At 44.4% G+C, this 19,921-nt stretch overlaps 1 protein-coding gene across 1 annotated transcript in view; it reads left to right on the top strand.

Moving 5' to 3' along the window:
* Positions 1-19,921, top strand: part of TUBGCP5 (tubulin gamma complex associated protein 5) — a 268,782-nt gene that overhangs the window by 12,841 nt on the left and 236,020 nt on the right. Inside the window, 3 exon segments of the mRNA XM_030201310.1 lie at positions 545-598; positions 7,740-7,848; positions 19,344-19,437. Coding sequence (XP_030057170.1) covers positions 545-598; positions 7,740-7,848; positions 19,344-19,437 — 257 coding nt within the window.

The following is a 19,921-nucleotide window of genomic DNA, read 5'->3' as shown; positions in this document are numbered from 1 at the left end:
ATTTCTTGTTAAACTGTTAATCTCCCTTTTCATCTTTGGGGCATGGTTCCGAAACATCCAAAAGTTTTTTTTTCCCCTTAAGAAGGGAGTTCTTTTTAAGCCATTTAGTTAGGAATAGCTGAACCTGGAATGACAATATAGGTCAGTTTTTATAGAAAAATATGGTGAACGAAGGCTTTACCAGAATGGGCTGTTGAAGATATTTACCATCTTGAATGGCAATTTGTTTTCCAAGAAGAGGGTATATAATGTATTTTTATAAATATGCTACTATGCAGTACTACGTAATGTGCCATAGCTTAGATTCAGGCCTAGTTTGATATGAATTGAAGCATATTTTATTTATTTATTGCAATGGTATCCCACATTTTCCCACCGTATGGCAGGTTCAATGTGGCTAAAAAGGCGGTTACAAAATTTAGATTTGTAGAAGTCTAGTACATAATACAGAAGTACAATAAACGCTTAGGTTGATATATTAGCATATTGTGAGAGAATAGTATTGTTTTCCATTTCTGAACTTCTGACACTATTGTTCTTTCAGGTTTCATCGGTACCTTGATGTAAACAGTCAGAGTGTGCAAAGGACAATAAATGGGTAAGAATGGATATTTATTGCTTTGTCAGGGTTTGACAGATCCTAGGCACCTAGTTGCCATGGTACCTAGGAATTTCACTTGAAGCCCAGGATTTACCTGTTCAAACATCCAGCCTGAGTCCGCAGCTTCCAAATAGCTCTTTCTCCACCTGCGGAATTCTCAGCGGAGCTTGAGTTGTATAGTTCAGGAATTCTCACAAGATCATTCCTGTATTTCAGGCACCATCCCCCAGATTCTGTATAGTGCGACTTGAGTTGTGGGTGCAAATCAGGTCATTTTCCAGACTCCGCTCCTTCTATCTCGCCGCACCTTATGCCTGGAATAGGCTTCCTGAGCCATTACGTCTAGCTCAATTCCTGGCTGCCTTCAAATCCGGGCTAAAGGCCTACCTGTTTGATACTGCTTTCGACTCCTGACTTGTCACTTTTATCTTATCCTTGTGTCCTTCTGTCTGTCCTTCCCTTATCCTTATTGATCCTGTCTGTTTGTCCTGATTTAGATTGTAAGCTCTTTTGAGCAGGTACTGTCTTTCTTCATGTTCAATTGTAAAGCGCTGCATACGACTGGTAGCGCTATAGAAGTGATTTATAGTTTTCTGATTAGCGCCTGCAACTTAATTATCTTAAGCCAATCAGCGCTGATAATTGCCACTTAACAAGCAATACTAATTGGCATTAGAATTTACACGCACAACTTTCTAAGCCTATTCTGTAAAGTGATGCACATAAATTCTAAGATGCAGATTGGGAAAGGGGGTGTGGCCATGGACATTTCAAAAAACTATGTGTGCTGTTACAGAATGCACCCGCTCCATGCCTAACTTAGACGTAGCATTTACTTCAAGTTTTACTTGGCGTAAATGCCCGTGACTAAATTTAGTCATGTGGATCGATGCTGGGCATATTCTATAAACCGTACCTAACTTTAGGCATAGTTTATAGAAAATACCTAGGCATTTTAATTTTTGGCACCGCTTTTTGAGGTGCCATATATAGAATCTAGCCCCATGTGGCTAAAGCTTGAGTCATGTAGGTGCATGAAGGAAAATTGATAGTATGTAGCGGCTGAAACACAAGAAAATCAGTGTCAGCATCAAAGGGTAGGAACATCAGGAGCCAGCAAGGTAAGGGGAGGCGTCATTGACTGAAACCAGCTAGGGGACTGAGTGGGAGTGTTGAGGAAGAAAACTGATGGGATGATGGGTGGGTGACTGGTTAGCTAGGGAGGATAACTGGCAAAACATGGAGAGAAGGATGGCTAGGTGGGGATGATTGAATTTGGATAACTTGTTTACCCGGAGAGGGATTGCATGGGGGGGGGGGGGGGGGGTGGCGGCTTGGTGGATTGATCTGGTGGGCATGAGGGTGGGAGGTTGAGAGAGAGACTGGAAGAAACTAAGATAGGAGAGGGAGGGAAACTGGAGACATGATGGGTGCTAGAGATGGAAGAGGCTGAATGTGAAAGGATAGAGAAGAGGGGAAGCATTAAAGGCAAGTCTTTTTCCTTCCTATAGATGCAGAATTGAAAAATAGATTTAATAAATCATGTGCTAATGCAGCTACAGCAGACCTTCAAGAGGGAACTCCTAAAAACTTTGAAGCCAACTAAACATTGCCACTCACTACCCCCTCTACTACCCTTCTGTTTGGAGAGCAGGGAGATTAAGAGAACTCTTATCCACTGGCTTCTAATTTTGAGCTGTCACCTAGACTTAAAGAAAATTTGTCAATCCCTGCACTAAGCAAATTGTTTTAAAATATCTTTAGGTTGTGCAAATGTTTCATACTGATTTGAGCTGGTATGTAGTGGATAAGTAAGTGTTTGTTCTATGATCACTTTATCAAATTTAATCTGTGAAGTCTGAATACCAAGGTTTTAAAATAGCAATTATTGTGTAAATGATTATTCAGGAGATGGTTGGCATGGTCAAAAAGATGCCTTAGTCAAGAAAGATATTGGGGTTACACAAGATGAGAAGCCATTACAGACACTCCTCTTCCGACAAGTACCTGTTAGCTGAAATACATACACGTTTTCTTCAGCTATCAGGCCCCAGAATCCAATAGTTTTTAATCATGTTGTAGCCTGGTGTCTTAGGCAACCATGAGCTATTTTTGAACACTTTAAAATTTTCATTCCTTTTTTTCATGCTGAGTTGAAGAAAGAGGGAATGAAGCTTTGACCTAGCAGTTTCATCCGAACCCTTTTGCTTCCTGCCCAGTTAGAACTTTTGTCTTTTAGGTGATGGTGATATAAGCCTTAACTCACAGTAACCTGTACATTTTTTTCCCTGAATTTTTTTAAAATTTTATTTCTATTACATTGCTTTCCACTATTCCAGGACGTGTGGATAGTCATGTCCATCAATCAGCAGGTGGAGATAGTGAATACAGAACTGAGCTCCACTACATTGACCCTGCAACTAGCCCAGTTCTTCAGTATTTTCTCTCTCCAGCATCTGCGAGGAGAGGCTCCTCTGTCTCTGGTTCTGAGGCTGCAACTCCTGGTCCAGTTGGTTAGCTGGTCCCCAGTTCAGCATAGTGGCAGTCACGCTTGTTGGGCTCCTGCTCCCCAGTGCAGCACGTGTCCCCTTAGTGGGCGGTGGGAACAGCGGCCATGTTGCCTGCTGCAGTGCGAGAATTTTCCGAGCCTGGGCTGAGCCAGTGGTGAGGCCTCAGGGAGGGGCTGTTGGTCAGGGCCTGCCCTTTTCCCCTCAGTCCGTCTCTTTTGCTCCTGCGGTTGTAGAGGCTGGGGTGTCTCCATCGGCCCTCAAGAGGTCCAGGCTGGATGTGTCTGAGGACCCTGGGGAGGTCTGGTCCCAGGCTTCTCTCTTGGAGGTGGCATCTTTATGTTCTGAGGGGTCATTGTTGGCAGAGCCCTTGGAGGAGGGTGAGCTCCCTCCAGGGGAGGATGATGACCCGCGGGTGCTCCGGTTGTTTCACAGGGAGGAGTTGGGCTCCCTGATTTCAGAGACTCTGACAGCCCTGTCTATTGAGGAGCTCTCAGGGGCAATGACTGGGCCAGTCTGTGGGCCTTGGGTCCATCCAAAGTGTCCCCCCCAGGCATCTTGACATTACATAGTAACATAGTAAATGACAGCTGGTAAAGACCTCAACGGTCCATCCAGTCTGCCCAACAAGATAAACTCATTTTACATGGTATGTGCTACTTTAAATGTATATGCGAGTCTGATTTGTCCCTGTCTTTCTCAGGGCACAGACAGTAAAAGTTTGCCCAGCACTGTTTCTGTACTAAAAGGTCTGAAGCTAACGTCGAAGCCCCTTAAAATTTACACTCCAGCCCCTCCATATCTATTCAGACTGTAGAAGTCCGCCCAGCATTGGTTTTACTCTCCAATTACCGGCTTTACCATCCAATCTCCGCTAATATTCCACAGATCCATTCCTTCTACACAGGATTCCTTTGTTTATCCCATGCATGTTTGAATTCCATTGCCGTTTTCATCTCCACCACCTCCCGCGGGAGGGCATTCCACGTATCTACCTCCTTTCCGTGAAAAAAATTCTTCCTGACATTACTCCTGAGTCTGCCCCCTCCAACCTCAATTCATGTCCTCTAGTTCTACCACCTTCCCGACTCCGGAAAAGGTTTGTTTGCGGATTAATACCTTTCAAATATGTGAATGTCTGTATCATGTCACCCCTGTTTCTCTTTTCCTCCAAGGTATACATGTTCAGGTCGGCAAGTCTCTCCTTGTACGGTTTGCAACGCAAATCCCAAACCATTTTTGTAGCTTTTCTTTACACCACTTCCAGTCTTTTTACATCTTTAGCAAGGTACGGCCTCCAAAACTAAACACAATACTTCAAGTGGGGCCTCACCAACGACTTGTAGAGGGGCATCAACACCTCCTTTCTTCTGTTGGTTATACCCCTCTCTATGCAGCCTAGCATCCTTCTGGCCAAGGCCTTCGCCTCGTCACATGGTGTCCGGGAATCTGAAGGTGAAGAAACAAACACCCCAAGGTCGCTTTCCTGAGTTGAGCTTACTAAACTCTCCCCTCCTATCCGGTATCTCTCTTTTGGGTTTCTACACCCCAAATGCATCACTCTGCACTTCTTGGCATTAAATTTTAACTAATTGTTAATTTTTAAATTTCCACATACATTTTATTGTATCAAATTCCACCTATACATATATTTCCCTGAGGTTTACATAGAACTCACTCGCACTCCACATTCACTGTGTCATTCAAGGATTCACATCAAGCCAACTCGTAAAAAATTGCTTAATGAGCTTATCACTGATCTCAACAATCTTATCCGAGCAATCGCTCTTTTGTTGTTATATCATCACATGCATATTTGAGTCCCAAAAATGTGGCATCTTCCTTTATGATTTCAAACATTGACAAAGAAGTCACTAAGTTTTTCAACACTGAACAGTACCCACCGTAACAGTCCCTTAGGAAATTGCATAATAAGTTTATCATTTATCTCAACAATCTTGTCCATGCAGCAGCTCTTTTGTTGTTATATTCTTGTTCGTTTTTGAATCTCAAAAATGTATAGCAGCCTCGTTTTTAAATTCGAACGCTAACTAAGAGTCACTTGTATGAATGCTTAAGCATTAAACACTGCAACTCCTAGGCATTTTATTGAATGAAAAAGCGGTGCCAAAACGGTTTTGCAGTGTTTAATGCTTAAGCATTCATACGAGTGACTCTTAGCGCTTGAATTTAAAAATCAGGCTGCTATACATTTTTGAGATTCAATTGATTGAGGCTCCATTTTCATAGTTAGATTGCTGGAAACTCAGTCATTATTATCATCGACTGTGGATCCTTAACATAAATAGCACGATGAACTCCACTTATAATGACACTTCAGTGTAGCTGACAGGCTTCCATGAAAACCTCCAAATTCAATCAGATCACTGACTGATCATTAGTTCCTCTATGCATGACCACATTTCGTGGTACTTGTTCAGGAGGAACCACTTCCCATAATCTGTAACAATTCAACATGTGCCCAAATCACAACCATCTTAGTTACATTGGCAACACAATTAAACCATCATGCTATTTATGTTAAGGATCCATCAGCCGCTCTGATATTGTGTCTCACATACAGCTCCACTCTTCCACCTCTTCGGCTCTCTCTATCCTTCCTAAAAAGACATTTAAACTAGAAGGCGGGGGTGACAAAAGGAAACAAGGGAATTTGGAAAGTCACCCCCAGAATAAACATGATGGCAGAAGGAAAGGCCATCTAAATATAGAAACCACCTAAACTCACTGTGTAAATGGAATGCAATGAGCACAAATGCTCGTAGTCTAGGTAAAAAGGTTCCAGACTTGCAAGCTCTGATGTTTGAAGAAGACTTGGATATTGTTGCTATTACAGAGACATTCAAGACTTAATTACAGCGTAGTGGAGCGTGTCGGACATGGACTTGAAGGTGAAGAGGGCCATGGTCCAGCTCTATCCTTTGGTGCCTGAGGAGAAAGAAATTAGGCCTGCCTAAGGTGGACTCGATGGTGATGGTGGTCACCAAGAAGACTACTTTGCTGGTTAAGGGCGGTATTGCCCTGAAGAATCTGCAGGACAGACAGTTTGAACAAACCTTGAAGCAGGCCTTTGAGGTGGTGACTCTGGGTTCCATATGTCCATTTGCAGTTCCTTTGTTGTGCAGGCCTGTTTAAAATGGCATTAGCAGGCTGGTTCTATGGGCAGGCCTCATGGTGCTCAAGGTTGGTCTGGCTTATTTGTTGGCCGCCGTGTATGACATGCTTCGGGGCTTGGCCAAGGGCATATCGTTGGCAGTCACTACGAGAAGTCAAACTCACTTGGTTAAGTTGCCCTTTCAGGGCAGTTTCTTGTTTGGTGATGACCACAGCAAGTTGGTTAAGGAGCTGCATGAGTCTAAGCCGCAGCGGCTGCCTGAGGATAAACCTCGGTCCTCTCTTCGCTCTGCAGGCTCTGGCGAGCCTGGTTTCAAGAGAGCAAGAAATATAGGCCTGATCGTCGATCCTTTGGCCCCCACCCACGCGCCTACCCACGTCCACTACCATAAGCCATAATTTATCAGTTCAAAAGGAGGTTTAGAGCTCTTGGAACCCCACCTCACTCCATACCTTGATGTGTATCCACCAAGTTTCAGTAGAGAGCGGCAGTGATTTTCATATCCTGTCAGCTGCTGAGCGCAGAGCCTCCTCGTTGCTGCATCCCACCCTTGTGGAAGTAGGAAGTGACATCAAAAGGGGGTGGGATGCAGCAACGCGAAGGCTCTGGCTCAGCAGCTGATAGGATATGAAAATTGCTGCCGCTGCGTGATGCTCTCTACTGAAATGTGGATGCACATTAAGGTACAGAGCAGGGAGGCGTTCTGAGATAGGACAGATGTGGGGCCCCTAGGAGCACGAGGCCCTGTCGCCCTTGCCTAAGACCAGCGCTGGCGATGCCTGGGTAACTTTCAGCTCTGCTCCCAGAGCTGTCTGCCTAGATTTTCACAGGCACCATCTGGTTGATGAGCCACTGAAAATCTGAGTATGACCTAGTGAGCACTACTTAACTAGATAGGATCCTCTCTTACCCAGTTAAATATCGTTGAATATTGAACCTAATATTTAAGAGTTGCAGGCTTTTTCTTGCAGTGATCCCAATTTGTCTTTTTTTTTTTTTTTTAGCAGACTCTGGGGATCATTTTTACAGCACTTAGACTTAAAAAATTCCATGGGTTACTATGGAACTTTGTAAGTCTAAGTGCTTAAAAAATAACACCTCCACATCACTAAGGTGGTTTCTTCATGTCATGTGAATCACGTGGCTTCTCTTCCAGCATTTTTGAAGAGTAGACTGAGATACTTAGGCTCTTCATAAGCTAGGTGTTTGCAGAGTGCTCTTGTTTGGGGGTCCTGAATCCCTTCTGAAAGTCTGATCGGTCTGACAGAGACCACAATATGAATACTTCTGCTACGACTCCTGGAACTGAATTTCAGAGCCCAACTCATTTCAGGGACATGATTTGGTAACTACTTTCTGAAGGAAGACCAGAACATTCATAGCTATTCAGTGGTGTTATAATGTGGCATTGCAAATCATTTTGAGACTTTTTTACTGGGTTGGTATTTTGTTTTATTTCCATGAGTTTAGATAACTTATTCTTCTTTTCTTTCAGAATTTATGAAAAGTTGATCATTCATTCAGATCTCTCAAAAGCTGACTGCTGGAAAAGGCTAACAGAAGAATTCCTCAATTTACCACTTCCAAAGGTCAAAGGAACAAAGGTACATCACAAATAATTTTCTTCCCTTTTTATTTTCCTTATAAATCATGCTTGGGTAGAGTACGTTTGTCTACTTTTTGGTTTTTACTTAAAGTACTTATAGACAGAAACAAGCTGTTTATGAGCTGTTACCTTTTAGCAAATTGGCTTGCCAAGTACTGCAACATTGGTTATAGTTGTTTTGGCAGAGTATTATGGGGGTAGTTCTGTAAAGAGCTGCCATGATTTGATGGTACATACATTTCTAGTGGTCATGCACATGGGCAGTGTAAACGGAGCAGACAGATGTGTGTAAATGATATCATTTTTGCACATTCATGGTAACATCTGGGCACAGGTATTTATACCAGTTATATAGGGCTGATATAAATGATCATGATTTAACATGTAAGCATGTTTTTGGCCACTTCACTGTTCTTTTAGTACAGATGTCAGACCCGCCTCCCTCCTTTTCCTTCTCCCTTTTTCCCTCCATGCCATTTGTTCCCTTCCTTCTCCTGACCTCTCCCTCTTGCTACCCCACCACCACACTTTTGCTACTCCTCTGCCTCGTTGCTCTTTTTTCTCCTCTAAAACCTCCTATTGCCCCCTCATTTTTTACCTTTTTTCTGCCTATTCCCTCTTTTCTTTTTTTAAATTGTACATTTTTAGTGTTGATGGTGAGCAAATCTCTGTAATAAGAAGACAGCACCTCCTGTCTTAATACTATAGACTTTAACTATAACTAGTGCCTTTAGTGAATACCCTATTATAGAATTAATAGTGACTGAGACTGTAAGCTATTGGATGAAATATCCAGGTTAATATTGTAGCACTGTAAATAAGCACTGCCTCCAGCATACTGTGGCAGATTTTTCAAGAATCTGCTGCAACAGTTTTAGATTCAATGGCAATTGTGAGTATATTTCAAAAATTTGTCTATATTTGCATAATTATGTTAACTTTTTAGAACTTTACAAAAAAATTGTCATTTAATTTTTGGTCCTATTTTTAAATTAAATTAATGTTCCTCATTGTCTCTCCAGACCATTCTATATGCTTGGGTATATGCTCTCTTGCCAGCAGGAGGAGACCTAGAACTACTGATGATGGTATCTCTGCATATAGCATTCTGTGCTGTCTGAACCCAGCCAGTATGTTTTTGGTCTCCAGCAGGTGGTAGGTGAGAGGTTCTGTGCTATCTGGGTTGGTTAGGTAGATAATTGAAAACAAAAATAACAGGGTAGGGAGAGAGGATATAAACTCTTGGAGGGTATGTTTGCTAAGGTGTGCTATAGGCACGTTAGCGTTTTGAACGAGCGTTAATGGTTGACGCACATTAAATACTAATGTGCCCATAGGAATGTATTGGCGCGTTAGCGTTTAACACGTCTTAAATTTAAAGTTGTGTTCAAAATACTAACGCACCTTAGTAAACATACCCCTTAATTTACTAGGAGGAAACGTTTGAGTCAGAACCTCAGCTGGTTTTATTTGCTTGAGGTTGCATTTTGGTGCCTTGGGGTGCTACACCTGAGAGGTTTCCAAGTCCCCCCCCCCCCCCCCCCCCCCAAAACCTGTCCCTTGGGGTGAATCTGTGTCTTGGCCCCTCACTCCCTTGAGTACCCTTCTGCGACGTCAGACTCCGAACTGGATTCAATCAACAGCGTTACTTACAGCATGGCCACGGAGGAGTCGGATGAAGAAGAAATATGAAGACTTCAGGTCGGCTGGCGGGGGTTGGGGTCCCCCGCCAGCGGAAGAAATATTTTTAAAGGCAGGAGGAAGCGAACCTCGGCTGGCGGGGGTTGGGGCCCCCCGCCAGCAAAGGTAAGCAGCGGGAGGGGGGGGGTGAAGAGAGGCGGCGGCGCCGGGGGGGGGGGGGGCTAAAATGTGCCCCCTCCCTCTGGCTCTGGCCCCCCCCTACCGCCGGACTCCAGATATGCCCCTGCCTGGGCCCAAGGCCTCTGAGGGTGCTTAGTGAAGGAGAGGAGGTGAGTGTGCTTCCAGCAGCACAAGCAGGACTCCTGATGGCTGGCTCTCCCAGGTTGAGTGTATCTTTACGTTTTATTTCACCTTTGGGTCAGTTGTGGTTTTACTTTGTTTTTTTTTTATTTTTTTTACAATGACTGCCAAAGTTGTTAAAAGCTGCTCCCGCTGTGGGAAGCAGAGAGCAGCATTGGGGCAGTGTCGGGGTGGCTGTGTAGGCTCTCCTCTGGCATAGGGGTCTGTGTTCAGACCTAGCACTGCTTCAGAGGTCCTTGCACAAATCTCAGCCGCTCTGGGGGTTTCTCCGGGGGTGGGGTCTTCTGACTTTTTGTCCCCCGAGTTTATATATATTGTCTATATATTGAAGAAGCCTTTGGAGATTTCTGGCTTGTTCCCTGCCTCACAGTTTCCACTGATGGACCCTTCCCCAAAGAGGAGATATTTGTACTCCAGCTCAGAAGTAGGGTCTGTTGCTCCCCTGTCTCCCTATCATTCTGAGGGAATCATTTCAGGGCAATCCCTTTTTCCGCACAGATGCATGAGAAATTGGGGGAGCTATTTACAGAGGAATCTGATGATCCCACCGCAGTGTGGGTGTTTCATAAGGAGGAGTTGCCTTCCTTTATACCTAAGGCTCAAAAGGTTATTAATCTGCTAATCTTAAAATGGCGAGCATTAGAAGACTGCTTCAGTCTTTTCCAGTGCATGAGGCTATTTAGGAAGGCATTTCTGCTCAGTGGGTCACCCCAGACATTACCTTTCAAGTGGCGGCGGCTATGTCGCGTGTTTACCCCATTTCCACGCCTGAGCACCACTAGCTGTAGGCTGTAGTGTCTCTAAATTCTTCTGTTGCACTTTTGCACCTTTTTCATTGTATTGGACAGATAATGGTTATCACAAAGCTACTTCAAGGTAGAGGAATAGTTTAATGATTAAAGCAACCAGCTGAGAGTGAGCACAGAGATCTAGAAATTGCTGGTTCAAGTCCCACTTCACCTTGCCATCAATAGTGCACAATGGTACAAACAGCTATATTCTGCTACACCATCTAGCTCTGGTTCTCAACCACACTAGTTAGATCCAGTGAGCAGCCAGTTCTAATGCACATCCACACCAGCCATTCTTGACCCTCTTGGCAAGAAGATAGCTCAGGCTTAGGCATTGGACAGCAGATTTGGCTTCTAAGACTCATTTAGCAAGCTACATTTTAGAGGTAAACGTTTTGATTGGAGAAGATCTAGAGAAGATGGGTAAAGACCTAGGGAACTCTTGCTTTTTAGGACTAAATCTGGTCCCAACTCCTCCCAGGTCTTAAACCTCCCTTGGCTAATATAGAGGGGCATAATCGAACGTCGCCAGCGAAATAGATCGCCGGCGATCTATTTTGGCAGCGGCACAACAGCTGGCCGGAACCCTATTATCGAAAAAGATGGCTGGCCATCTTTTTTTTTTGATAATACGGTTTAGGCCGGCCAAATGCCAGAGTTCGCCGGGTTTGAGATCGCCGGTTTTGTTTTTCAGCGATAATGGAAAAAAATGCCGGCCATCTCAAACCCGGCAAAATCCAAGGCATTTGGTCGTGGGAGGAGCCAGCATTTGTAATTCACTGGTCCCCCTCACATGCCAGGGCACCCTGGGGGGCACTTCTAAAAATGTTTTAAAAAAATACAAAAAAAGCTGCCAGGTGCATAGCTTCCTTACTTTGGGTTCTGAGCCCCCCAAATCCCCCCCCCCCCCAAACCCAGTCCCCACACCTCTACTCCATTACCATAGCCCTTATGTGTGAAGGGGAGCACTTACATGTGGGTACAGTGGGTATTGGGGGGGTTTGGAGGGCTCAGCACTTAGCACCACAAGTGTAACAGGTAGGGGGGGGGGGGGGATGGACCTGGGTCTGCCTGCCTGAAGTGCACTGCACCCATTAAAAACTGCTCCAGGGACTTGCATACTGCTGTCAGGGACCTGGGTATGACATTTCAGGCTGGCATACAGGCTGGCAAAAAAGTGCTTTATTTTTTTTCATGTGGGAGGGGGTTGGTGACTACGGGGAGGTCATCCCCTTTCCCTCCAATGGTCATCTGGTCAGTTGGGGCACCTTTTTGAGGCTTGGTTGTGAAAATAAATGAACCAAGTAAAGCCGGCGAAATACTGCTGAACGCCGCTTTTTTTTTCCATTATCTGTGTAAGCCGGCCATCTGGTAGCCACGCCCATACCCACCTTTGCTTCGCCGGTGACACGCCCCTTTGAACTTTCGCTGGCGAGGTGACGTGAAAGTGGCGATGCTGTCAAAAAAGCAGCTGCTGATTATACTGATTTTGCCGCTTTTCCGAGATCACCAACCATCTCCCGATTTATGTCGGAAGATGGCCGGCGATCACTTTCGAAAATAAGCAGGCTGGTCATACACCCTCCCCATACCCAACTCTATCATCCATTGGAATCTCTGGGAGTCCTCCCACCCAGGTTGAAACTCTGGGTCACTCAATATATCCTTAATAGGGGAGGAAGCAAGGTTAATACCCAACTCTCGGGTAATATTAAACCAGGCCTCCAGCGGGGGCCCACCAAGCTATGTGCTCTCCAATTCTGGGATAATTGTTCCCTCCTTTGAAATAAGAGAAAACTCAAGGTACGATTTCCCACCCCTCCCTCCTCCATCCGTATCAAGTGCTGATCCACAGTACTCCACCGCCAAAAATATGCAGTACGCACTTGGGCAGCCCTATAATACAGCCTAAAGTTAGGGAGTGCCAAACCCCCTGCCAGCAATGGTAATTTCAGAGTCCGCAATGCTACCCTGGGTCGTTTTCCTCCCAATATAACTCTAGATATCATGGAGTCTAATTGGCATTTTAAGAAAAATCTCAGAATAGCACAGGGCAGCATTGAAAACAAAACAAAAAAAAAGCAACCTTGGCAAAATATTCATCCTAATTACATTAATTCTAGTCAGGAGAGAGTGAGCTAAAAACCTCCATCTGGTAAAATCCGCTTCAATGACCCTGAGCATCTGAGGGTAGTGTAGGTGATATAGCTCTGACAAGTTCGCTGAAACTTGAACCCCCAGATACCTTATTCGATTATGCCACTGGAATGGAAATTTGGGAGTTAACAACTCTGTCTGCTCTTGTGTGAGATTAATGGGTAAAATAATGGATTTTGTCACATTTAACTTGTACTCCGAGATTAGGCTGTACCGGGCAGTAAGATCAAGAAAGGCCTGTAGCGACTGATCTGGGGTCTGTAAAAATAATAGTGCATCATCAGCGTACAGTGCCACCTTGTGCTCTACATTCCCTATTTCCACTCCCCTTATGTTTGGATCCCACCCAATAGCTTCCGCCAAGGGCTCCAGGGCTAAAGCAAATAGCAGTGGAGAAAGTGGGCATCCCTGCCTCGTCCCCCGACCCAGGGGAAATGAGTCAGTCAAGTACCCGTTTATCTTTATTCTTGCCCAGGGATCTCTATATATAGCCCGAAGGGTGCCCAAAAAACCCGGGCTGAAATTTAAAAACTTCAACAGGTGAAATAGGAAAGACCACTCCACTCTTAGCGTCTAACGCTAATAACATTGTTGGGGGTTGAGGGTTCTTTCTCACATGTTGTATCACATTTATTTATTTATATATTGCATTTGTATCCCACATTTTCCCACCTCTTTGCAGGCTCAATGTGGCTTACAATACATCATGGATAGTGGAAATAGAAAAATAGGCATTTAGCGTTACAGAAAATTTTTGGTAACATGATAATGATAAGATATGATAATAGTATGAAAAGCAGATATTATAAGACATTTCTAACTACGTGTTGAGATTTATGTATATTCATATTGGTTGATCTTTGTGAAAAGCCGTTGGACATTATCCGTTATATTTCTCCCCTTAATGAAGCCTGTCTGATCTCTATGGATAATCTGTCCCACTACTCTGTTAAGTCATGTAGCGAGCACTTTTGTAAGGAGCTTAGCTTCAACATTAAGTAAAGATATGGGTCTATAAGAGCTGCAAAGGGTGTTATCGTTCCCGGGCTTCTGTAATATTGTAACACTAGTAAGAAATGCCCGTTTCGAAAAAAAAATGAAATGGGCGCTAGCAAGGTAATTTCCCGCCCACCATCCTCCCTCCCTCCCTTCCGAGTTCCAGACCCCCCCTCCGTCCCTCCCTTCCGAGTTCCACACCCCCCTCTCCCTCCCTCAGTCACTTGGTTGCGAGTTTGTGATTAAAGTTTGCAGCGCTGTCCCTGCTGCTGTCACTGAATGTGTGGGACTCCCCGCTGCTGTCACTGAAGCTCTGGAACTCGTGCGTTGTGTGTTCCCCGCCCCGCCCTCTACGTCATCGCGTTTTGATGCGAGGGCGGAGGTATACTGACTGCAGGCCCGTCCCGCCCTCTGCGTCATCGCGTTTTGACGCGAGGGTGGAGCTACACTGACTGCAGATCAAACCGGATATCTCGGGCGCCTCAAGTTTCCGGCTTGAGGCTTCATTGGAACGTTGGAGGTGCCTTTTATATATATATATAGATTAGCATGCGAAAACAAGTCCGGAATCGTCCCGTCCTCCAAGGCTGTATTGAGGACTTTCAATAAGGGTTCCCTTATAGTATGCCAAAAAGTTTTGTAAAATTTTATAGGCAGCCCGTCCGGGCCAGTTGCTTTGCCCGGGGGTGAGGACAATTGCCTTCCAGAGTTCTTTTCCCTGAATAGGGGTATCCAGTGCTATCCTATCCTCCTCCTTAAGTTTCCTATGTTCCAATAGGGATAAAAAAAATCTGAGTGCTGCCACTATACCCATAACCTCCGAGGAATATAACTTAGAATAATAATCAATAAAGGTGGTGGCAATTCCCTTCCGATCCTTATGCGAGGTGCCCTGTTCATCAACAATCTCTAGTATGGTGTTTTGCGCAATCCACTTCCTCAATTGGGAAGCTAGCAGTTTATCAATTCTCTCCCCCCCCCCCCCCCCCCGGGTAAGGTAATGTTGAAGCCCCATCTTTTTATAAAGCAAATCAACTTCAGCCTGGGCCATAATATTAAGTTCCTTTCTTAATGCCACTACTCTTGTGGTGTGCCTTTCTGAGGAATCTCTTTTGTGTTGCCTTTCCGCCTCCCTCAACTCTTTCAACACTGCTTCCCTACTCTCTAACTTCTCTCTCTTCAGCCTCGATCCCAATTCAATACATTTTCTCCGAAATACTGCTTTCAGCACATCCCATAGGACCCCCTGAGATACTTCTCCATTATCATTAATATGAAGATAGCCTTGTAGGCACCCCTGTAGTTCTTTGACATATGTCTGATCAATATAGAGGTATTCATTGCCCATGCTATCTGACCTCCCCCTTCCCTATCCTGTCTGTAGATATTTATGTAAAGTGGGGCATGACCAGAACTAATTATGTTTCCAATTTCGCAAGATTGCACATAAACACGTAACTGTTGCTGTACCAGAAATAAATCTATACATGAATAAGAGTTATGACTTGCTGAATAATAAGTATAGTTTCTGTCCTGTGGGTGTAATTCTCTCCATATATCAGGGAGATCAAATGTCTTACAAATTTCCTGTAGACTCTGTGTTGAGGATCCTGTGACCCTCATAGAGAATGCAATTGCCCTTTATTAGGGGCGTACAAATTAACCATACATAGTGGAATACCACCCAAAGTTAGTTCCAGTGCTATTCTCTACCATCCCTGCCCCTCCACATCCTTTGACTCCCTCCCACTTTATTCTTCCGGAATAAGACCGCCACCTCTGCATTATTGGATAGCCCTACCGAGTGATAAATATCGCCGACCCAGTGTGCTCTCAATTTCCGGGAATCCTCCCTTCCCAAATGCATTTCCTGAAGAAGACAGATGTCAGCCTGTGACATATCCAATTCAGTCATAACTTTCTTTCGCTTACAAGTGGTTTGCAGACCGTGCACATTGTAGGAAAGTATATTAAGTGTCATCTGTATTTTCAATGTAAATCTTACTCAGTAGCAGTCTTCCAATTAAGACTCCAAACCACCAGTCTCCATCCCCTACTATATCCCACTCAGATCCCCACATCTCACCCAGCAATCATCTGCATCCACTCTTAACTGTATACAAACTGTTAAACAGCCAACAAATTGAAAAGCCCATAGCCCCATCTTCTAATTATTGTACACACACAATTTCCCTCATATCGGGCCCCAGAGGAAGCGCAAGAAATGCAAAAATGGCGCTTCAGCTGAAAAACGCACCCTCCACTGCCCTCTCTGGGTAATTGTTTTCCTTGTGTGCAAGCAGGGTCTGTCATATCTTTTTTTTAAATATTTTATTTATACTTTTTTCAAATTTACATTCATGCAATACAACATAAATCAATCAAGATGAAATTAAAGGAAATTGAATCAAAACGGAAATTATCCTACATTATATCGACCACAAATTATGATCCAAGATCTAGGAAAATAACTAAAATCAAAAAGCAATCAAATTAAGTGAACAGAGAGAGATGGGGATGGCGAAGAATCGCAGCCGAATAGCGCTTAATACAATGCCTATTACAACATTATTCTTTAGAGGTAATAAATTCTTGTAGTTTTCCTGGGTCAAAAAAGATATATGATATAGATTCAATAGTAATAAAACATTTACAAGGAAACCTCAATTGAAAAGTTCCACCTAAACGGAGAACTCTTTCTTTTAGTAACAGGAAAACTTTTCTTCTTCTCTGGGTGTCCTTGGAAAAGTCTGGGAAAATCTGTATTTTTGACCCAAGAAAAGTGGAGTTCATATGGCGAAAATAAAGTCTCAAGATGTTATTACGATCTGTTTGCAGTGCAAATGTAGCAAGCAGTGTGGTTCTCTCAGTTATGACCTCCATAGAACTTTCCAGGAAGTCAGTTAAATTTAAGGCAGCTTGAGGATTTTGAGGAATATCACCCTTTCTTGCACCAGAAATATATTGTACTCTTATAATAGGAGGGAATCCCTCAGAGGGGACACCCAGTATCTCATGCACATATTTCCTCAACATTTCCAGTGCTGGGATGAGTGGAGATTTAGGAAAGTTAAGAAAACATAGATTATTTATGCGAATTTGGTTTTCAAGGAAATCTATTTTGCGCTGCTGAAAGTTGAAACTTTTCATCAACATTTCTGTTGAAGATTTTACTGCCTTAAAGTCATTGTCCAAAACATTCATTTTAGATGTGTGCTCTGCAACTTTAAGAGAAATATCTTTTTGAGTTTGCTTTACCTCTGCCAATTCTCCCGTTAGGATTCGGGCAATCTGTTGTACGTTGGAATTTAGGCCTTGTATCGCTTCCCATAAAACTTCTAGGGTAATAGCTGAAGGTTTTTTCAAATCTCCCAGCACAACAGAGGACGCATTCAGATTCACTGCAGGCAATACACTTGCCTGCATCGATGTTCCTTCTGGCGTTGAGGAAGCAGCGGGGTCTCCGCAAACAAGCGCAGGGGACCGACTTCCGGATACCACGCTCTGTTCCACCGCTGAATCCTGCCTCTCTCCTGGCCTTGGGGGTACAGCCATTGGGGGTGGGCTCAACGAGACTCCCTCAGCGCTCAGGTCTGTAAGATTTTCCGGACCGCCCGTAGCGAAACCGCCAGCTCCCGGCGTCAGCAATCCCATCTCTGCCAGAGTCATCTGCCGCAACGGGGCTGGTTCCACCCTGCGCGCGGAGACAAGTGCACTGGGTTTACCCTTTCGCTTGCCCATAACGGCAAGCGAATCTCCGTGTGCAGGTTTCAATGGAGGGAGGAGAGAGCTCGGCGCACATCCGTTCAGCTAGACGCCATCTTGGATCTCGGGTCTGTCATATCAAGCTGTTGTAAGGGCTAACTTTTTTCATTGCGGGAGATCGTGCCTCCCTTCCTGCAAGTTATCCCGCGTAGGAAATGTAGTAACTCACTGAGGCTGCCCCCTCCAGCCTAGGAGTGATGAGTCCCAAATGTTAGTACAAAAGGTCCCTTAAGCAACCAATGAACATCAACACAGCTTCTCCCTTCCCTCACACAGTGTCCCGCCCTCATGGAAACAGGAAATGCATCATCGCAGAAGGCGGGACACTGTGTGAGGGAAGGGAGAAGCTGGAGGCGAGCCTGCTGTGTTGTCCTCTTTACTGCCGTCGCTGCACCTGAAAGTAAAAGGGTTAAATATGTGCAAGGTGGGAAAGAACGGAGAGAAGGGCTGTCGATCGGGGAGCTGAGGGCGGGAAGGAGCGGAGGGACCGTCCGACTGCTGCCCCCCCCTGCGTTTGGGGGGGCAGCAGTCAGGGGAAGGTCACGGTTGGGCTGGGGAAACTTAGCCTCCCCAAGCCTCTTATACGGGGCAACTATGACTGTCCTCCCATCCGATCAGTGGGGAAAACAAACTAGCAGATCAATATAATATGCAAAAAACTATGTAAGACAAATGCCCGACACAGGCCGTGTTTCGCCCAACAATAGGGCTGCGTCAGGGGCTAGTCTGTCTTCATCGAATAGGAGTGGTAATAAATAATGTATCAGGACAAGAATAAAATGAATTTCCTTTATAAAAAACCAGCATAGACACCACAAACCAGCGTATTCTATATGACGCCCAGTGATTGATGAGTGTGGGGGGGGGGGCAGCAGCCAGGGGAAGGTCACGGTTGGGCTGGGGAAGCTTAGCCTCCCCAAGCCTCTTATACGGGGCACCTATGACTGTCCTCCCATCCCATCCATGTCCATCAATTCTCCCCTGCCCTGCCCTCCCCTTCCCTTTCTCCCTCCCTCCCCTCGATGTTCCGCGACTATCTCCTCCTGACATCATCTCGCCTCCAGCGTTCCCTTCCTCCTCATTGTTCCGCCCTCTGACGTCATTACGTTTTGACGTGAGGGCGGAGCAATGAGTGTGAATGGATGTTACGAACCCAGGCATCCAGACGTAGAATGTTGGAGGTGCAAATTATTATATAGGATCTTTTTATCATGCAAACATTCTGTAGACAAAAGTGACCACTTAACCAACACAAAGATCCAGCGCTGTAATGGTGAAAACACACACCAGATGCCCACATAGAACCAATAGTGGTTCGGTCACCTGACCTACTTCAGAGGATAGAGATAGTCACTGCAAATTCTGCAACATTCACTGGCAAGGAACCACCATGTTGAATCAGAGCGAGGTTTCTGCTACCACTAATTTTTTTTCTATTTTAATTCCTCACTGGCAGAACAGTGAGTGCAATGCTGCATCTATTACCTGTGCTTCTTGGGACCGGTGATAGATTAAGGCCTAGAAAACGCAGAATTTAAACCGCTTTGGTTGTACCACAGAAAAGTGGTATATCAAATGTATTGCTCTTACCCTTAGTGCTGCATGGATCAAAGTGCAACACTGGCCCAGCAGCAAAGGAGGAAGGCGTTAAATAATTTGTAAAAAGAAAACTAAATGAAATAGGATGCCTTTGGTTGTAAACAGTAGTTCATATTTGAAGGAAAAAGTGAATTACTCAGTTCCTGTTGGTCTGATATATTTGCTTCTCCTTTATATGTTACAGACTGATGCTCATTATGCTATTCTGTTCCTTCTGCTTGGCCTATCTGATTCTCCCTCCAACACCAACTATGTGGAATTTCCAAGGGAAAAAAAGGGTAAGCAAAATGAAAATTGCAAAAGATATGTTGTTCATAGGTTTTATTAAGAGCGTAGCAAAATTACTTGCAGTTTTCAAGGAATTTTTAAATAAAAGTGAACAAAAGATGATGCAACTTTTTATTGAACTAAGGTAACATGTTTTTCTACTAGCTTTCAAGAGGTAATACTCCTTTGTTTGCTCCAGAACAGAAGGAGCAAAAGATGACATTGCAGAAAATACCAATGAATTTTAAAACACGTAATAATAATAGTATGAAAGGAAAGATGTGGTGGGTGGCTTGATGAGTGGCTTTCTTTGAGCACAAACTTCCAGAGGAAATGCACATAGTACTTGATATGGCTTTCTGTAAGTGTTGTATATATTTCATACCTGACCGGTTTACCTGCTATCATCATCATCATCTTTATTTGACGTACTGCAAAGTCAAACAAAACATCTAAGCGACTTAGTCATAAAAGCAAAGGAGGAAAGTATAAACA

Source organism: Microcaecilia unicolor, chromosome 4 (assembly GCF_901765095.1).
Source record: "Microcaecilia unicolor chromosome 4, aMicUni1.1, whole genome shotgun sequence".
NCBI classification, from domain to species: domain Eukaryota; kingdom Metazoa; phylum Chordata; class Amphibia; order Gymnophiona; family Siphonopidae; genus Microcaecilia; species Microcaecilia unicolor.
This window is presented reverse-complemented; position numbering and strand designations above follow the sequence as displayed.